This window comes from Lepidochelys kempii, chromosome 8, assembly GCF_965140285.1.
Source record: "Lepidochelys kempii isolate rLepKem1 chromosome 8, rLepKem1.hap1, whole genome shotgun sequence".
Taxonomy (NCBI): domain Eukaryota; kingdom Metazoa; phylum Chordata; order Testudines; family Cheloniidae; genus Lepidochelys; species Lepidochelys kempii.
Window position 1 is genome coordinate 14,364,618 of NC_136387.1, and position 18,040 is coordinate 14,382,657.

Genomic DNA, 18,040 nt, shown 5'->3' on the forward strand with positions numbered 1-18,040 from the left:
TGGCCTTATTCTAGGGACAAACTGAGAGAAAGGCTCCTTGCATTCTGACTCCTTTCCTTGTGTGTGCTCATTCAATCCCAGCTACAACCTGGCCTTTAATATTTTATTAAAGTTATATGGACATTTTCCAGCCCCACCAAAAAACTAATGACTACAACATGTCAAAATCAGTTGAACTGATTTTTTCTTTTGTTTGTCAGATAATGTTGCAGCCCTACAGAGAAGAAAACATCCACAAAATGCGTTTGTCTATTCCTTAGCATGATTACCACATTAAATCCCTTGAATGTGAATAAAATATTTTTGATTTGAGAGGTTAAACATTACAGATGATAATGTTCCAACTGCAATAAGGTTTTCCATGATAAAACTTTTTTAAACCTTCCATTATAATGCAACAGTCAAATAAAATCAATGAAGCAATTTAATCCTCTTAGTGCTGTATTTTCCCCCAGGAACGTACATTTAGGAAAACAAGTAAGGTGTTTCTTTTGCCATTAACCCTAATTTGGCAGCACAGCGTGTGATTAGCAGGTAATAGTATTTCATCACTGGCCTACTACTTTTGAAGCCTACTTGAAGTTTTGCATTAGCTCATTCCCTCAAGGATTTTTGTGACACTCATGTGCTTCCAGTGCTGGAGAAGAAGGGAAAATAATATAATTTAACGTGCTCCTTCTTGTAAAAGGCATTTGGATTCACCGATTATTAATGAAAAGGCTTCAAAGTAATACTTCAGCATCTGATGTTATATAGAGGTGAAATCAGAATTCCTTTCAATCAATATACATCGAGATATTTGCAATAATAATATAATAACAATAGTGCACAAATAAATTGATTAATATCCAGTATATTTTAATACACTTTATTTAAATCAGGGTTGTACTGGTGCTTGACAACTCTTATTTTATTAAAAAATAATTGGCCCTAAGATGAAGTATATATTTCTAGTGGCATTTTACTGTATTATTAATTTTCTTAAAACAGAATCAGTATCTTTACAGATACAGATTGAAAGAGTAAAAACAAATCTAACAAAGTATATCAATTTAGATTTACAGTCAGATTAAAGTGTCGTGATCATGAAGCCTAATCTCGCATCAACCCTCATACTATTCTAATCTGCTGGTTTAATGCCACTCAGTTGTACAGAAGGGTATATTTAACATAACATGGACATTATTATTAGTCTTTCGTAGTACCCACAAATATTATACAGAGAAAGACATTCCTGACCCAAAAAGGTTAAAACTCCCACAGTGAAAGTATTCTATGCAGATCAGTATAGCGAGTAGAAGAAAACACTTGTCATTTTGCAATACATGCAAAAATATAATATAGGAAATGATTTAAGCAGGAAAATAAGGCACAAATGAAGTTACTTTAAAACATTTGTATCATTCTGGTCATACCATAAGGAGATTATAGAAAATATACAAGCAAGACTACTACATGATACAGGGATTTACGGGTCTTAGTTTACAAGGTTACAGAAACTCAGTCTATGTCCCTTAGAAAAAAGCAGCTTAAAATGATGAATATATTGAACATACACCAAAAAAGCAGATAAGGTAGGACCCTCACTGAGTCCTACAAACTCCTGAAGGCACCAGAATGGTTTCATGCTGCCTCTTAGGATTTATAACATACATAAGATAAGGGAAGAAAAGCTTGAGCAGGGATGGTGTCCTCTGCTAAATCAATTTTTGAGAGGATTTAGTTTTTATAGGAGTACTTAATATAGAGAACTAGTAAGGGCAATGTTCTGAGCCACTACTGGGATGGTTTGAAGTAGCAGGACACATATTTGACTATATGGACCTTAGGAAATGCATGACAATTTTAGTTTCAATAAAGCCCATTAGCACTACACTTACGGGATGCCACGCAAACAATTTCTGCAATTACTGTATCAGCAACCTTAAACAGTTCATACATCTCTGTATGAAAGGATGAATAAACATTTTATTGGAAAAAAGTAGCTACTTTATAAAATCACCCACAATAAGATTTTTTTTAAAGAAATTCTCCAGAATGAAATGATTTGGAAACTCAATCTAAGATTACTGCTCTATAAATCAAAGATAAAAGGAAGTGGATTTTAATATCATGCAGTTATTTAATTCACCACTGTAGTGATTAGTGGAATAAAAAAGTTGTTAGAAATTTTGTTTAATCCAAGTACAAAGTTGTATAAATATCAGATTCAAAAAGCATCAAAACTGGTTAATTTTAATCTAAATACAAAAAAGGCACAATTTCTCCCTCATACTATTGCCAAATCATTTGCATATCAGTTAAATCATGGTCTTCTTATAAACAAAAGCTATCAGTCACAACAATGTGCCCTCCAAACAGACACATGCAGAAATAACTATGCTAAGAGAAGGAAGGCATCATCTAGACACAGCATGCCAAACTGCAAATGGGTTACTTGTGGCACAGCTTAAAAAAGGGCAAGTTTCCTTAGAAATAAGGGTAAAAACAAAGGCTGATTTCTCGAACAAGACTTCAATCCTAGAGGGCCTGATGAAAGCAAAATATAGTGAGGGAGAGTAACTCCTACCCATGAGAAACTAGGCATTAGGAAATGGAAATGAGGGTATCTATTTCTGCATATCTACATACACAGTACAGATCTCTTTGGGATTAGCTTCATATATGGATAGCCTTGAATAAAACAGAATCACACATGTTCTGTAAATCAGGCTAAGGGAATTAAAGTGTGGAAAAAAGGTCAAATATCATAATTCTCAGAAACAGTATTAGTGTTGATTGGTTGAAAAATTAGACCAGATAGACGTATTGTGAAGAACTGTCTTTTTGACAAATGATGGTGTTGAAGCAATTGAGAACAAGACATTTGTTTGGCTCAGACTATTCAAGACAATGAAGTTGCACATAGTATAAATCAGAATTAGACCCAAAATACAAAGAAAGAGCCTGAATATCTTAAATAAAGAGAACAGAAAAGGTGCTGAGTGACTGGTTAGAGAAGGGAGGAAAATTTAAAACTAGCAGACTAAGATGAGATAGATTGGAGAACGGGTGAGAGAAGAGTCTACATGGGTGAGGAAAAATATTATGTAACCGCCTTATCTCTGGTTTCTTTCAAATACACATGGAGAAAGTAATGATAAGTGAGAAAAGGGGGGAAAAGAAGTATGCTCAAAAGCTCACAGTACTCAGGAATCAAAGAAGCAGAGCAACCAATGAAAATAGCAGCAATAATCAGCAGGTTTTTAAGGTTTATAAATAAGAACACGGCTTGTCCAAACTAATGGACAGGAAAGAACACACAGGTAACAGTTAAGGAGCAATGACAAAAACCACAATACAAACACTTTTAAAAAAATTGAGGGTAAGGGGTGGAGGGGAATGTAGTGAAATTATACCTTTTTGTATAGAATGGTATGCTGTGCAACCTGAAAATTTGTTTTAAAATACACTGTACCCCACAAGTTGTCAGACTGAATATTTTCTTTTCTTCCCTACAATGGAAGTTATTAAAATTGTATTTGATGCCACAATCATATTCAGTTCTAATTTAATATGAGTAAAAAATATAAAATTCAGATGATCAACAACTGCCAAAATAATAGTACTTTACCTTATAACGGCAAACATGGAATTGAAGTTCTTGCATTCTCGACAGTGTAGGGCAATTTTAATGAAATGCTTAACAATCTTCATTCTTTTGAGCTGGTTGGGCTCAGTTAAAATTTCTGTGGCAACCCAGAATGTCTCTTGGTTAATGACATCCTCAAACTGTTTCAGGTGAGCATTTCCTGTTTTGGAGTCCATCTTATAGAGGTCATCGATGTATTCAGTAGGCTCAATATTGCGAAATAATTCAAAGTCCCTCATTGATAGCTGAGTAGCCACCTCAATGGTGCTCAGCTGGAGAAGAGAAATCTGACTCTCTCTAAGCAGCTCCTGGGCATCCTCATCTGAGCATAACGTCTCTGTTTCCATATTGTTTTTCAGATAATACCTAAAGGTAAATTGTATTATAATAATAAACTTTAGAGCAGCTTTCCTCTGACATTCTGAAAGTACTTTACGTACAATTAAGTTTAACATCACCCCTTCATGCCTCGACATTATCCCCACTGGACTGAGGTACCAACTAGTGAGCTTATCTATAATGGACATGCCTAGTACCTAATAGTGAGAGGCAATTTAGGAATGGAACTCAGGTGAGTTCCAACTCTCAGCTTCTTACTCTACCCACTGCACAATGCTGTCATTACTAAAGTAAAAAAGTTCAATATATTATGTGACCATTTTAATATTTTCTTCCTCTTCATTAATCACTCGTTTCTATATACTAGCCTGCAATTGTGTAGATAATAGGCTTGCCCTGCAGCAGAAGGTCAGTAGCTTGTCTATTTGCAAATGCAGCAGTAAATTAACATTTTGAATGGCTCGGGATCCTGAGAAATATCTGAAATCTTGATGTAAATGTATTTTCCCATTTTTGATAGAAAAATTAGCATAATATATTAACATGTACATGAAGCTCACAGTACTCAGGAAATGAAAAGGCATGTAAGAATATCACTTTCATGGTCCAACGGAGATCACTTACAAATATAGAAATGACTCTCCTTCATAAATTCTCTGTTGCCTTGTAACGAGAATTGAACAGAATTTTCTACTTTCTAACACATCTTCTGGCCTGGATCAGATCATGAGGCAATGTGCTAAAGCCCTTAATGTTTGTGAGAGAACTCACAAAGGTTTGCATAAAAGCTGATGCATGTGTCTTAAGTTAATATCAACTAGCTGTAATATTACATTTTAGAAAAAGAAAGTTAGTGTATCTTTTAATTAGAAGGTAAATATGGTAACCACCACCAGAGTATATAAATTATTCCTTTTTAATGTAAACCATTGTATATCTTGCACTGATCTTCTGAATTAAGTTATCTAGTGACTGAACTTATTTCAAACTTTTTTAAACACTGAAGTTCATCTGCCATGTATTATTCAGATACTATACTTTTTTAAAAGTCAGATATCCAACCACCACTTGTCATGAACCTCTCTTTCTTTAGAGTGATGGATAACACCACCCCAGTGACTAAAAATATTTGTAGGGGAACTCACATTCCTACATCCACGGTGAAAGTGTTTTTTGTAACAGAGAGCGTAGCAAGTTTATGACTGTCCCTTAAACTCAGTTTGAGAGCTCTGAAAAAGTTGTAGTGGCCAGGAAAGTGTTCTTGCAAACTCCTGAGACACTAGACAAGAGAGTTCTCAGAGCTATTGGCATTTCTGGAGGAAAAGCCTTAGCCGTCTCCTCCCAGCAAAACATACTTAGCAGCTGTAGGAAGCCTTCCTTCTAGTGCTGATTAATGGCACTGGAATTCAGTGTAAATATACAATTTTACAAAATGGACAGCATCAGAGATCGTAAGTACCAGAATGTGAGGAATAAGTTCTCATCAACTTCAGGTGGAAATGATCTCTCTTCCACACTCCAAGAAAGCCTGAGATTATAATTATGTGCTGAGTGGAGGCATAAAATATTGTTTTCTGCCATAAAAGCAGGAAAAGAGCAGACAGGTCAAATAAGCACAGCAAGCAGAAAACACTATAATTACAGTTTAAAATAATTCATCTTATTTGCACATAGCCTAGGGCAGCAATTCTGTTAGAATATTTGTGTACACTGAAATAAATGATTACATCTTTAGCAGTTCTCAGTAATATAAAAGAGACAATTCTAGACTTTCTTCTCCAGTTTTAATTGGGACACTGTTCTCTGATATTTCTTTCAAAATGCTCCATGTTTAAAGACAGAGTCAAACAAAACAAATACAATTTTACCTTCCATTGAGCTGGATTCTGTCTGCTAATTTGGAGAACTGATCTGGAAGCCTTCTCTGTTTGATGACTCCCTCAGGACTAACAGACACCTCACAGAGAGAGTAGGTTTCTGGGGCTCCTATCAAGTTGAATTCGTGCACTGCATGACTCACAACTTCTTTTGCTGTAGTGTCTTTGCTTATTATAATGTAACAGCTTTGTTGATCTGCTTTGAAAACTCTTATAACTTGATCTGGAATATCTAAATTTAAAGAAGAACACCTTTAAAATGTAAAACTGCTACTTCCCTTGAAAGAATAAAAAAGTATTCATCTGTCAGTGGAATTCATCTGTCAGGGTGGAAGACACCTAGGTCTTGACAAAAAGTAAATTCTCAATAAAATATTTGTTCTCTTTTTTCTAAAAACCCATCCTGTTTTTTCCCACAATTAAGAAAAATTACTTTCGCAGGATGCAGTGTTGTTGCAGCTGTGTCAGTTCCAGGATACTAGTGAAACAAGCTGGGTGAGAGAATGTCTTTTATTGAACCAACTTGTGATGGTGAGACAGAGCTTTTCCTCAGATCTGGGAAAGTTACGCAGAATGTCGCTGGTAAATACAAGGTCGAACAAATAGTTTAGCATGAATAGTTAGCACATATTCTAAGGGCCCATTCAAGAGGAAGTCCCTTTTTCCAGGGGAAAAGAATAGTAATTTATTATTTGATACCAGCAGCCTTTCCCAGTTGGAAGAAAAAGTAGCCCTGCAGCAGCTGGGGACGAAACAAGGTATTAAGAAAATGGGGGCCTAAATCACATTGTGAATGAAAACTGATTCTACCAACTTTTTCACTACGAGGCTATGTATTTATTTGTATAGTAAAAGCCGCCTCAGTCATATTGATGAATGGTGGACAACTAAAGGTTAGATGTCCCATATGGGTGGGGGAGGGTACTGAGAAAGAACTGTTAGATAAAAGTAAAAATAAATAATTTTTATGTAAGTATTAATTTGAATTGGAAAAGCTGAGAACGAACAGGGTAAAATATATTATGAAAAAGTGCATACATTGGTAAGAAGAATCAGAAACCAACAAAGGGCCATCTATCGATAACCCTCAAAGGAGTAATGAAACCTTACAAAACAATCTGCCTGTACTGAATAAACAAGCATTATAACGTCTGATTCTTACTAACAGTATCTGATGTAAAAATACCTACAAATTCAATATTTAAAGCAAACAATTTTGATGCAATTTTGAAAATTTACCAAGAAACTTATCTTGATATACCTGTTAAAATCTACAAAATACATGAGTTGGAATCTAGAAATAGGAATGCACATTTTTAAAAATTTTACTACTTTATTTTGCCAGTCACAAAGAGAGACATACTGATGCCAATCACTTTGATTTGGGTTCTGTTGCTGGTTTTTCTGTTTGTTTAAACGTAAATAGCATTTTTAAAAATCTGTTTTCCCATTCATGATTCAATTTGTGATTATAATAGGGAAAAAAACATTCAAGTTGGCAAGCAAAAAGTTTTATTACAAAAAATCAAACATACCACCACCACACAGCCCTTATATAGCACTTTTCATCAGTAGATCTTCAAGTGCTTTACAGAGGAGGTCAGTAGCATTATCCCCTTTTTACAGATGAGGAAACTGAGGCACAGGGTGGGGAAGTGACTTGCCCAAAGTCACCCAGTAGGCCAGTGAAATAGAATCCATGTCTCCTAAGGCTCAGTTCAGTGCTTTACCCACTAAGCAACACCACCTCCCCCACAAAATAAATAGTTGGTTTAGTTAAAAATGGGTTACAGGGCATGCAAATGTCCAATAAGCAACAACAACAATCCTAATAATAAAGTTTATGGTGCAAATAAAAAATTGTAAACAAATATTGGCAATTTAAAACTATGTTCATTTCAACAGACAAGACATGCAATACAAAGAAGTTTAGGCTGGCAGAATTCAGAATACTTACAGTAAAAACCAACAGCTGCAGGCAGCAAAAACAAAAATAAATCCGTTTATGTAAACATAAAATCTACAGATTACAAGAATAATAGTCAAATTAATGTAATATGCTGATCTGCCAAAAAGATATTTTAGACTTCCTTACATTCAAAAATGACTTTGCACAGGAATACTATTAAACTGAATACTGGTTAAGAAAGATTAACTGGCCACAGCTAATGACTATGTAAAATCCTATACCAATGTTAAATCAAGATTTTTAGAAAAAAGTATGTTTGTTACATGTAGAAAGACAATGAATTTGCAGCAAGAAGGGAAGTGATTTGTCATGGATATTTATGTATAAGATAAGATATATATGCACATCGATTTTACAAGAGAAGTTATGAAGATAAAGATATGTTACACTTATTAAATATTAGCCAAAAGGCAGTTTAATGAATGTATAATTATCCTTAGAATTTTCATATAGAATAAGGAAACATGATTCTGGCTTGACAGGCAGCTGCATATGATCAACATTTGCCTCCTGCAGCCACTCCATTCCTATAGCAGCAGCAACAGAGAGGCATAAGTAATAAAACTGAAAAGTTTTAATTTTCGTTTTAAAAAATATATTTGAATGAATGAAATGCTCATCAAGGTGTGGGACCAATAACACTAGCTCGGTACCTACAGGTCCTACCTTTACCTGATATGCTTTCGGAGTGTTTTTTCCTGGACTGCACATGAACAGAAGCTATGGTACGAGGGGCACAGGCACTGGGAGGAGATGGTAAAGAAGTGTGAGGGAGCAGAAAAGGCCAAGCCACTCTCACTAAAATTGTGGTAGAACTCTCTAAATGGGAGGGCACTTGAGATGGCAGGTTCTGCTTTTGCCTGGAGAGAAGGAGCGAGCTCTCAAGTTACAGCAAAGGAGACCTGGCATGCAGGCTTATGAGGTGAGGTTCTTTTTTGGGTTTTGTTGTTTCTCTCCAGTTTGGGACCTGATAGGGCCATGGCAGGAACAGGTGAGCACAGCTGACTGCCAGTAGAAGGTATTGTTTTCCCCCAAATTGGTACATTTAATAAAAGTTGCAAATAAAGCTTAAAAGTGAGCTAATGCTGTGGAGCCTTTATTCGCTGTGGCAATGTCATTGTAAACACTATATAAATGGTAGGAACCAGTAAATAAAATTGTAGTTTTGTAAATTAGCTTTATATTTGGTTTTACTAAAATAGGTAAACACTCAGAATCTCTGTATATTGATTTGTAAATAGACCTTGCTACATCAACTAATATATTCTCAGACTGAGTGCTCCAGTGAGTTGCAGAGTTCATTACACATACAGAACATAGAGAAATGTATTATTTTACCTGAAGGATTAGTAAAATCCAGCATGCTGGTTGTAGGCTGCAACAGATCAGGACTACTTGATGAGAGTGTTCCAGGGATAGGCATTATGGCCAGACTGTGTCTGCACTGCCTTGTTCCAACAATACTGTCATCCTGTGACTGGCTTACGCTGCCATCACTGTAAAATTGTTTTAAAAATTACTTACATTTAGGCCATACAAAAGTAAAAATCATCTCTCCTCTGTAGGTGCAATGATGCAAAACAAGAACCTTCTCTAAGTCAGAGCTTCCTTAACAACAATGTGGTGCACAACACAAGATCAAATGGATTAAAACAGAGTACATTCCAGAAAAAAGAAAAATCCTTGTGATCTCAACACAGAATAAATCTGTCCTTTTGGTTTAATTTAACTTCATTTCTTAATAGATTACTTTTGAACATTACCAAAATTCTGCAAAAGAGTAAAAACATTAGGGTGAGACTTCAGTGCAAAGAAATGTTTGAAGGTAAAAGCACTATAGCTCCAAACAAGCTACAATGTAAAACACCTTATAAAATTATCCAATACATAAGTACTTACATATTTGTATCTGACATACTAGCTTGGTGATGTATAAAGAATACAGATTGTAGGCTAAGGCATTCATGCCCATTTACAGCATCACCAGTGGGATGGTGAAAGTGTTGCTCAGCACAGCATAAAACACTGAAGTAGAAATTTCCATATGGGTGGCCCTACGCACTTCATACGAACAATGCAGCTGATTATGCCTTTACTAGCTATGGCCAAATGTTTTAATCTTTTTTATTATAAAAATTAGGGCTATCTTGATTAATCGCACTGTTAAACAATAATAGAATACCATTTATTTTAATATTTTTGGATGTCTTCTACATTTTCAAACACATTGATTTCAATTACAACATAGAATACAAAGTGTACAGTGCTCACTTCATATTTATTTTTGATTACAAGTATTTGCACAGTATAAAAACAAACGAAAAAAATAGTGTTTTTCTATTCACCTAATGCAAGTACCTAATTGCAATGTAGTGCAATCTCTTAGCATGAAAGTTGAACTTACAGATGTAGAGTTATGTACATAACCCCCTACATTTAAAAATAAAACAATCATAGAATCATAGAACTAGAGGGGACCTCGAGAGGTCATCTACTCCAGTCCCCTGCACTCATGGCAGAATTAATTATCTAGACCATTCCTGACAGGTGTTTGTTTAACCTGCTCGTAAAAAGCTCCAATGATGGAGATTCCACAGCCTCCCTAAGCAATTTATTCTAGTGCTTAACCACCCTGACATTTAGGAAGTTTTTCCTAATGTCCAACCTAAACCTCCTGCTGCAATTTAAGCCCGTTGCTTCTTGTCCTATCCTCAAAGGTTAAGAAAAACAATTTTTCTTCCTCCTCCTTAATACTTGAAAACTGTTATGTCTCCTCAGTCTTCTCTTTTCCAGACTAAACAAACCCAATTTTTTCAATCTTCCCTTATAGGTCATGTTTTCTAGACCTTTAATTATTTTTGTTGCTCTTCTCTGGACTCTCTACAATTTGTCCACATCCTTCCTGAAATGTGGCAACCAGAACAGGACCCAATACTCCAGCTGAGGCCTAATCACCGCAGAGTAAAGCGGAAGAATTACTTCTTGTATCTTGCTTACAACACTCCTGCTAATACATCCCAGAATGATGTTCACTTTTTTTGCAACAGCGTTACACTGTTGACTCATTTAGCTTGTGGCCCACTATGACCACCAGATCCCTTTCCGCAGTACTCCTTCCTAGGCAGCCATTTCCCATTTTGAATGAGTGCAACTGATTGTTCCTTCCCAAATGGAGTACTTTGCATTTGTCCTTATTGAATTTCATCCTATTTATTTCAGACCATTTCTCCAGTTTGTCCAGATCATTTTGAATTTTAATCCTATCCTACAAAGCACTTGCAACCCCTCCCAGCTTGGTATCGCCTGCAAACCGAGTGGACTTGTAGACTCTGAAGTTTTACATTGTTTTGTTTTTGAGTGCAGTTATGTAACAAAACAAAAAACAAAAACAAAAAAATCTACATTTGTAAGTTGCACTTTCACAACAGATTGTACTACAGTACTTGTATGAGGTGAATTAAAAAATACTATTTCTTGTTTTATCATTTTTACAGTGCAAATATTTGTAATAAAATATACACTTTGGTTTCAACTACAACACAGATTACAATATATATGAAAATGTAGAAAAACATCCAAAATATTTAATAAATTTAAATTGGTATTCTATTTTTAACAGTGCAATTAAAACTGCAATTAATCACAATTAATTTTTTTGAGTTAATCGCATGAGTTAACTGCAATTAATTGACCGCCCTAATAAATAGATGGTTGCCTAACTAAGATTATGCTGTGATCTCCTAAGGACCTCTGCTCTCTCTGCAACATGAAGCAAACTGCCTTTGTCTTCCTCCCATACAGGGGCACTGCCATTGAGGAACACATCTCTGAATCCAGCAGCTTTTCTAAGGGACCTGGATGCTACTGCTTTCACATTTCCTATTCTGGTTCTTCCCCAGTCAGAAATGCTCCAGAGTATTACATGACGAAGTACACAAGAGCTGAATGAAGCAGCACCTGAGGTCCAGCAGAGAAACTGCTAGACCTGTTTAATCCTGCAAATTGGGCTCTCAATAGGGAAGTGGAAGATCCACAGGGAACCTGGGGCCTTTCACAGGATCATAAAAAGGGAAAGTTCATATTTCCAAGAAGAAGAGGAATTGCTGATATTTGTACCTGATTTGTGCTGATGTTTGCACACCCTGCTTTTCTTGATTTGTGTTCCAGCAACACAAATCAACTGAGTAAAAAGGCAAATCAGAGGCCCAAGCACAAAAACTATAAAGGGTGACTAACATTAGGCAGAGTGGTGCATCAAGCTAGAAAGAGTTGCAGCCCTGAGAAAATTGCAGCCAAAGCAAAAACTGTAAGCATTTGGCCACTCATCTTAAAAAAAAAAAAGAAAAGAAAAAAAAAATCTCTAGCCACCAGGTCATGCTTCTATATAGGAAGCAAGAACATAATTCACTTGTGGCAGAGAGTAAAATGAATTTTAAAAGTCTTACCCATTATTAAATGGAATTTTAGTAGCACCCCTCCCAAAACAATCAACTACGTTGATGGCTTTGTGTATATTTATTTGCAAAGTACTTTTTCTTAAGTATTATTTCGGGGAAGTCAGGGAGGAGTTCTGCATTAAGATATAGGAAGAAGAAATCCCTTTGGTTTATTTAGCAGAACACATTTTGGTTACTTTAATTTCTCAAAGTTTCTATCCATATGAAACCAAAACTATCTCATCTCTCATTTTAATGTTTCCACTGGAGTCTTTTTTATGTAATTAAGGCATTTACATACATCTCACCTCTATTTATAGTACTGTATAAAATACATAACTACAATTTTATGCAGCATTGCTCAGACAAAAGTATCATTAATGACAGCACATATTATTCTAGTCAATCATAACAGTAAATTAAAATATGCCAGAGGCAACATCTATAGTTGTAATAGGACAGAGGTGAGGAGGGAAAATGGCCAAGTTTCAGGGACAATGATTAAGCAAAAGAGTGGGATAATATATTATACAAAGAAGGTTAAGAGTCTCAGAACAAGGAAGAAAGATGGATCTGAAGATACAATTTGCAAAGAGACCGAGTAAATCAGGTTCTGCTCCAGATGGTGAGGTTACAGTGACTGTCATGGGGGAAAAAAGGAAGAGGAGAACCAAGGAAGCTTCAGAAACAGGCTAAGGATCAGAAAAAAATGGATTAGAGATTGGGGGAAAGGGTTTTAAAAACAAAGACAAAGAATTGTGTGCTGATTTAGAAATGGAGAAGCCAGTGAAGATTTCTGAGAATGCAAGCAGTAGTGTTTCTGCTTTTGGGTAGACAGAGAGAATGAGCTGGGGTACTTTTTGGACAAACTGAGGTCTGAAGGGTTGCAACTTTAGGACACAATTAAGGGGAAAGGGAGCACGAATTACAACAGTGTAGGTGAGAGGAAATGAAAATAAGAGTAAGCTTTTCTGCAGAGAAGTAGTGAGTATAGCATCTGATGGAAATGTAAACAAATTATAGATTGATGAAATGCAGATGGCAAAATCAAGTCAAAGTGTGGGGTGAATTAGAGGATGAAGATGAAGAGGGAGAAGCAGATACTATAGTTTGGGTGGTGGTGTTCTTATCAATAAGGATAACAGTGTTGATTTATTGAGCTGAAAAAATTTATGTCAAAGACTGGAACTGAGAAGATGTGAGAAAAGAAATGAAACACCAAAGGGAATATCAAGTTGGGCATCATTTTTACAAAGAAAAGGAGTACTTGTGGCACCTTAGAGACTAACCAATTTAAGGTAAGTATAAAAACATACTACAAACTGCGAGCATTTTCAAGATACCTAATTTTTTAGTCCCAGTGGAGTACTCAAAATTCTGGTGCCAGTTTTTCTTTCCTGTATAGGGCCACCAGCTGAAAGGCATGGTAGGCTTGCTTATAATCGTATTATCGGATCACCAAAATGGGTTCAATGTAATTGTGCAGTAACCTCACAAAATTCTACAAGCATCCCACACATTGCACAGGGGCAGAAGTGGGGTGATGCAATACTTTTCAGCGTATGGTGCTATAAATCCCATGAGATGATGAAAACTTAATGGTAAGACTTGAGTTTATAGCAAGAAAAGTACTGGAATTATATATGCTATTCAACAGTACCAAAGAAACTGCACAGAAGTGAAAAAGCATCCATGCTTGTGAGAAAGTTGTATTGGTACACCCCCAAAAACATATAATTAGGCAATTTCTTACCAAAACAATCCCCTGAGAAGGTGATGCAGTAACAGAAAGAAGACAATGTTGAAAACACAAGAAAAATACTGTAAACATTTCAACAATTCTATGATTCTACTGAGGAATGTAAATAACAAGGTTTATACAGAAGAGAAAGCCAGATGACAAAAACAACAAAAAAAAGCACAAAATCAAGCAGATGCAAAGACCTAATAAAAACAACATATGAAGATTCCACTTTGACAACTGATGTCTGAATTTAAGTTAACATTGGGGAAAAATGAACTATGATAGGGATGTTTCTTAGTCTTTAAAATGGCATCACACTTCGATCTCATGTTATATTAAAGCACTTCTGCCATTGTTATAGATATTCTATGTACTTAAGGACTAAAAGAAAAGTATACTGATTTTGAGGAGGTTGGGGGTGGGTGGAAATGGTCCAACTTGTTTATAATTAGGAGGAATAGGATGAAAGTGAGCACTAGAAAAACGTAGCTGAATTATCAAGACAAGTGTCGTAACAATAAGACCTATTAGTCTATTGAAATAGTGTCCCAAGGCAAATTGTTGATGTGCCAGTGCTTGAGTCAGGACACAACATAGGACACAAAGCACTAAAGAATAACAACAAAGGTGGAAAAGGGGTAAATAAGTTGACCAATTAGGCCTTTTCCAGGTTTAACTTTTGTGAAATAAAGTTGTTCTACTTTTGTTAACATCAAATGTATTAAAATGCAAATCCAAACTCAATAAACGAGGTGTTATTATATTTCTATGTTTGCTCACTGAAATACCTAGAACATGTAATTTAAGACTGTTACATTTGCTTTGTCTTATCCAGAATAATTCTTAGCACTTAAAACAATTCGTCTTTGAATATGTTGTAAATATATTCAGAATATAACAGGGTGTTGGTAGCTGGAAGGCTAGTAGTCATTACTGTATGATTTGAGTTGAGGTTTCTGAACTGTAAATCACAGAACAAATATTAAAGGAATACTGTACATTCAACTTCAGGTACTGAACCACGTGCATAAGGGAAAAAATTCCATACATAAAACACTTTTCCAAATACAGCTACAAAAGGTGTTAATCCAAATGGGTTGCTATAGACAAAAGCACCTGAACAGATTTAACATATCCACTCATTTTAAACTGAAAGCTACTTAATTAATGCTTCCCAGTGCCCAGATTGCACAGGTAGTTCCTCACATTCATGCTATAACAATTAGTGCTAAAGAGAATAATGACAATCAATCAGATATTTGAATTATATTGTGGATAGGCATTCAAAATGATGTAAAAGAAAAGCAGGTTTGAAATTAGGCACATTAAAGGAAAAGGCATTTTCAAACCTATTTTGGTCTAATTCTACAGTTGCTAGTCATATTTGCTGCGGTTTTCTTATACGTATATAAAAAACAACAGTCACATAAAACCTGAAAATTCTAAGCCACTTAGAAAATAACAGCTTATTAGACAACGGTTACTCTTCTACCAGAACAGTCTAACCTACCTAAATAGTTTGGGAGGCAAGATGCTGAATCGTGTCTTGTCTAAAATTTTCCTGATTCTATTTCTTCCACCAGATACAGTGTTTGCTTTGATTTTCTTGTTTCCTTTCTCGCATGGAAACATCTGTTCCATATCTCCGGGCATATCTGGGATGGAGTAGCGATTACTTTTCTTTTCTGCAATTTTTGGAATATGGGGGACTCCATTTTTCTCCTGTCCTATCCTGCTAAGCAGCTCTTTAAACACTGTAAAAGAAGATAAACCTATTATAATTTCTTTTTACCTCCTGGAAAGCTTGTTCTTTTAACCCTTCTTCTGCCCATCCCCACCTACCACTATAAAATAAATACTGAATAGTATAGTTGTTAACATGCACACTAACAATATGGTCAATTTAATATTCCTTTCCTCTTCCCACTGAAATCAAGTGGAGTTTTGCTATTGAATTCAATGGGAGAGAGAGGCGGCCCTAAATGACTAAAGGAAAACAGACTGCAAAGAGAAAACTACTGCACTGGAGGGAATTTCCAATCACAAATGAAGTAGTAGAAGAAATTTCATCATTTTCACTTTTCTTATTAATAAACATTACAACACATTTCATAAAACTTTGCTAACATCCACTACAGACAATTAACTGGATAAAAGGGAAACATTACATTTACATTAATCAACCTTTTTGTCTGTATCTCTTAGGTAATGGGATGCAGATGTTTTCTTAAGAACAACCGTAAGACTGATTGTCACTTTACCACTTTACTGACTGACGCTTCTTTTATCTTCATTGATATTATCAAATATATTCCACATCCAATATTCTTTTACACTTATCAGATATAACTGGTCAACTGGTAACAATGACATTTCCAGAAAAAAACATTCCATGGGGAAAAAAGTTATACCTATTTTATTTGTGTTTTGGTTATATAACATAATACCCTACCCTTCAAAGCTGTACATGAATGCCTGCCAAGCAGTTTATTTTTTTTATCTCTTTGAGGTTGCTGACATCAGAGAAATGTAGTGTTTTCAGTTGAACACATATGGCTGTGCTCACTGAAACACAACTTACAGCTGCACAGTGCTGATTACTCACGTTTTCCACCCAAACCAGGCAGGCAGCACATATTATGCACAAATAAGAAATCAAATTGCATGCTTCTATTACATAGCAAAATTTAGGACTGTATGCCTTTGTAGGAGAAATTCTGGTGTGAGCATAGGGATTCACTGATATATTCTCTGATAACTCACTAGCTCCATATTAGTCATTTAGCACTATTAAAAAATTAGAATAGCAAGTACAGTCTTTGCAAAGGGATTCAGCTGATGGATTTGTTAAAATACATCAAGCAGCGGACAGAGTAAGCACCAGAGTAAGCGGATAGAGGAAGGTTGTACAAGTGGGTGTACTGTTGCATGTCACCTTGTATTACCATACGTTATCTGATGAAAAGGGTTTTTTTAAATTGTTTTTGTACTCATTTTGTTTGTGACAATAAGCTATAGTTAAGTTCATGCCATTTTTTGACCTCTACAGTGATGTAAAGAAAAAAAATTAAAAACAGAAAATCAATAGTGAAGAAAGACAAATAATTAGAAGTAGCAGATGAGACCCAGGAGAGGAAAGGACCCCAGCAACCTCAGATATAACATAAATCAAAGAAAAGAAACCATGTATGTTTAGGGGGAATCTTGTTCTTACTGTAGTAGTATTTGTGCTCTTGGATGCAGACCATGTATGCCCTGGGTTATAGAAAAATAACCAATATTTTGACAGAGATTTTAAAAAGTTATTTGTAAATAAATGACAATGTAAAGTTAAAATGGATATTGCACATATACTTTATACATTCTCTATTTTCTCTTTCAGATGTAAAAAGATGTTATGGCTCTCACACCCATTATTAAGTTTTTTAAAAAACCTGATTTTACATCTTTTGCTATTTCTTGTCAAAACCAGTGACAGAGAGGATTTGTGAATAAACTTTTGGTCAGATTATCGGCCCCCTTTGTGTGAAGGTCCCATAAAGCTGCTTAAATGGTCACATGAGGATTTCCCAGAGAGCACAGAGCTGGTTATGCTGCCTCTACGCCCCCTCCCACCTTCCCCCACATGCAGACCCTGGCATAGGGGAAGTACCCAGGCAAAAAAGGGACATGGCCTCTGGGATCTGGTGATCATCAACTCCTAGAATGGCTCCTTGGGGTCACAGGAAATTGGGTGGAACTTAGTGCGGCCCTGATGCCTTCATTGTACATTGGCTATGCAAGCCTACTCACCAAAAATGTTTGTTTTTACAGTAATGGAAAGATGAGTATTGTTCCTCAAGATTTCAACAGCTTTTACAAATGTAATGTTCTCAAAGTTCTGTCCATTTACTTCCATTATCTTGTAGGAGAAACAGAAAAAAACCTGAATTTTTAGATTAAATGTCACAAAAGGTTTTCCATTCTCTACATTTACTATTTAATATTATAAAAAAGATACAAGAAATGCTTCAGAAGTTACAATACAGCTACATATCAGAGTGG

At 35.6% G+C, this 18,040-nt stretch overlaps 1 protein-coding gene across 16 annotated transcripts in view; it reads right to left on the reverse strand.

The window, feature by feature from the left end:
• Positions 1-18,040, reverse strand: part of RAPGEF6 (Rap guanine nucleotide exchange factor 6) — a 227,803-nt gene that overhangs the window by 41,449 nt on the left and 168,314 nt on the right. For 11 of the 16 annotated variants that reach the window (XM_073355612.2, XM_073355616.2, XM_073355615.2 and 8 more), the window contains 6 exons: positions 17,789-17,897; positions 15,507-15,750; positions 9,155-9,312; positions 7,805-7,819; positions 5,839-6,079; positions 3,614-3,997 (listed from right to left, as the gene is read on the reverse strand). In XM_073355612.2, the coding sequence (XP_073211713.1) occupies positions 3,614-3,997; positions 5,839-6,079; positions 7,805-7,819; positions 9,155-9,312; positions 15,507-15,750; positions 17,789-17,897 (1,151 nt within the window). The remainder of the gene's footprint in view (positions 1-3,613; positions 3,998-5,838; positions 6,080-7,804; positions 7,820-9,154; positions 9,313-15,506; positions 15,751-17,788; positions 17,898-18,040) is intronic. The other 5 variants (XM_073355611.2, XM_073355605.2, XM_073355614.2 and 2 more) reach the window with 1 other exon arrangement.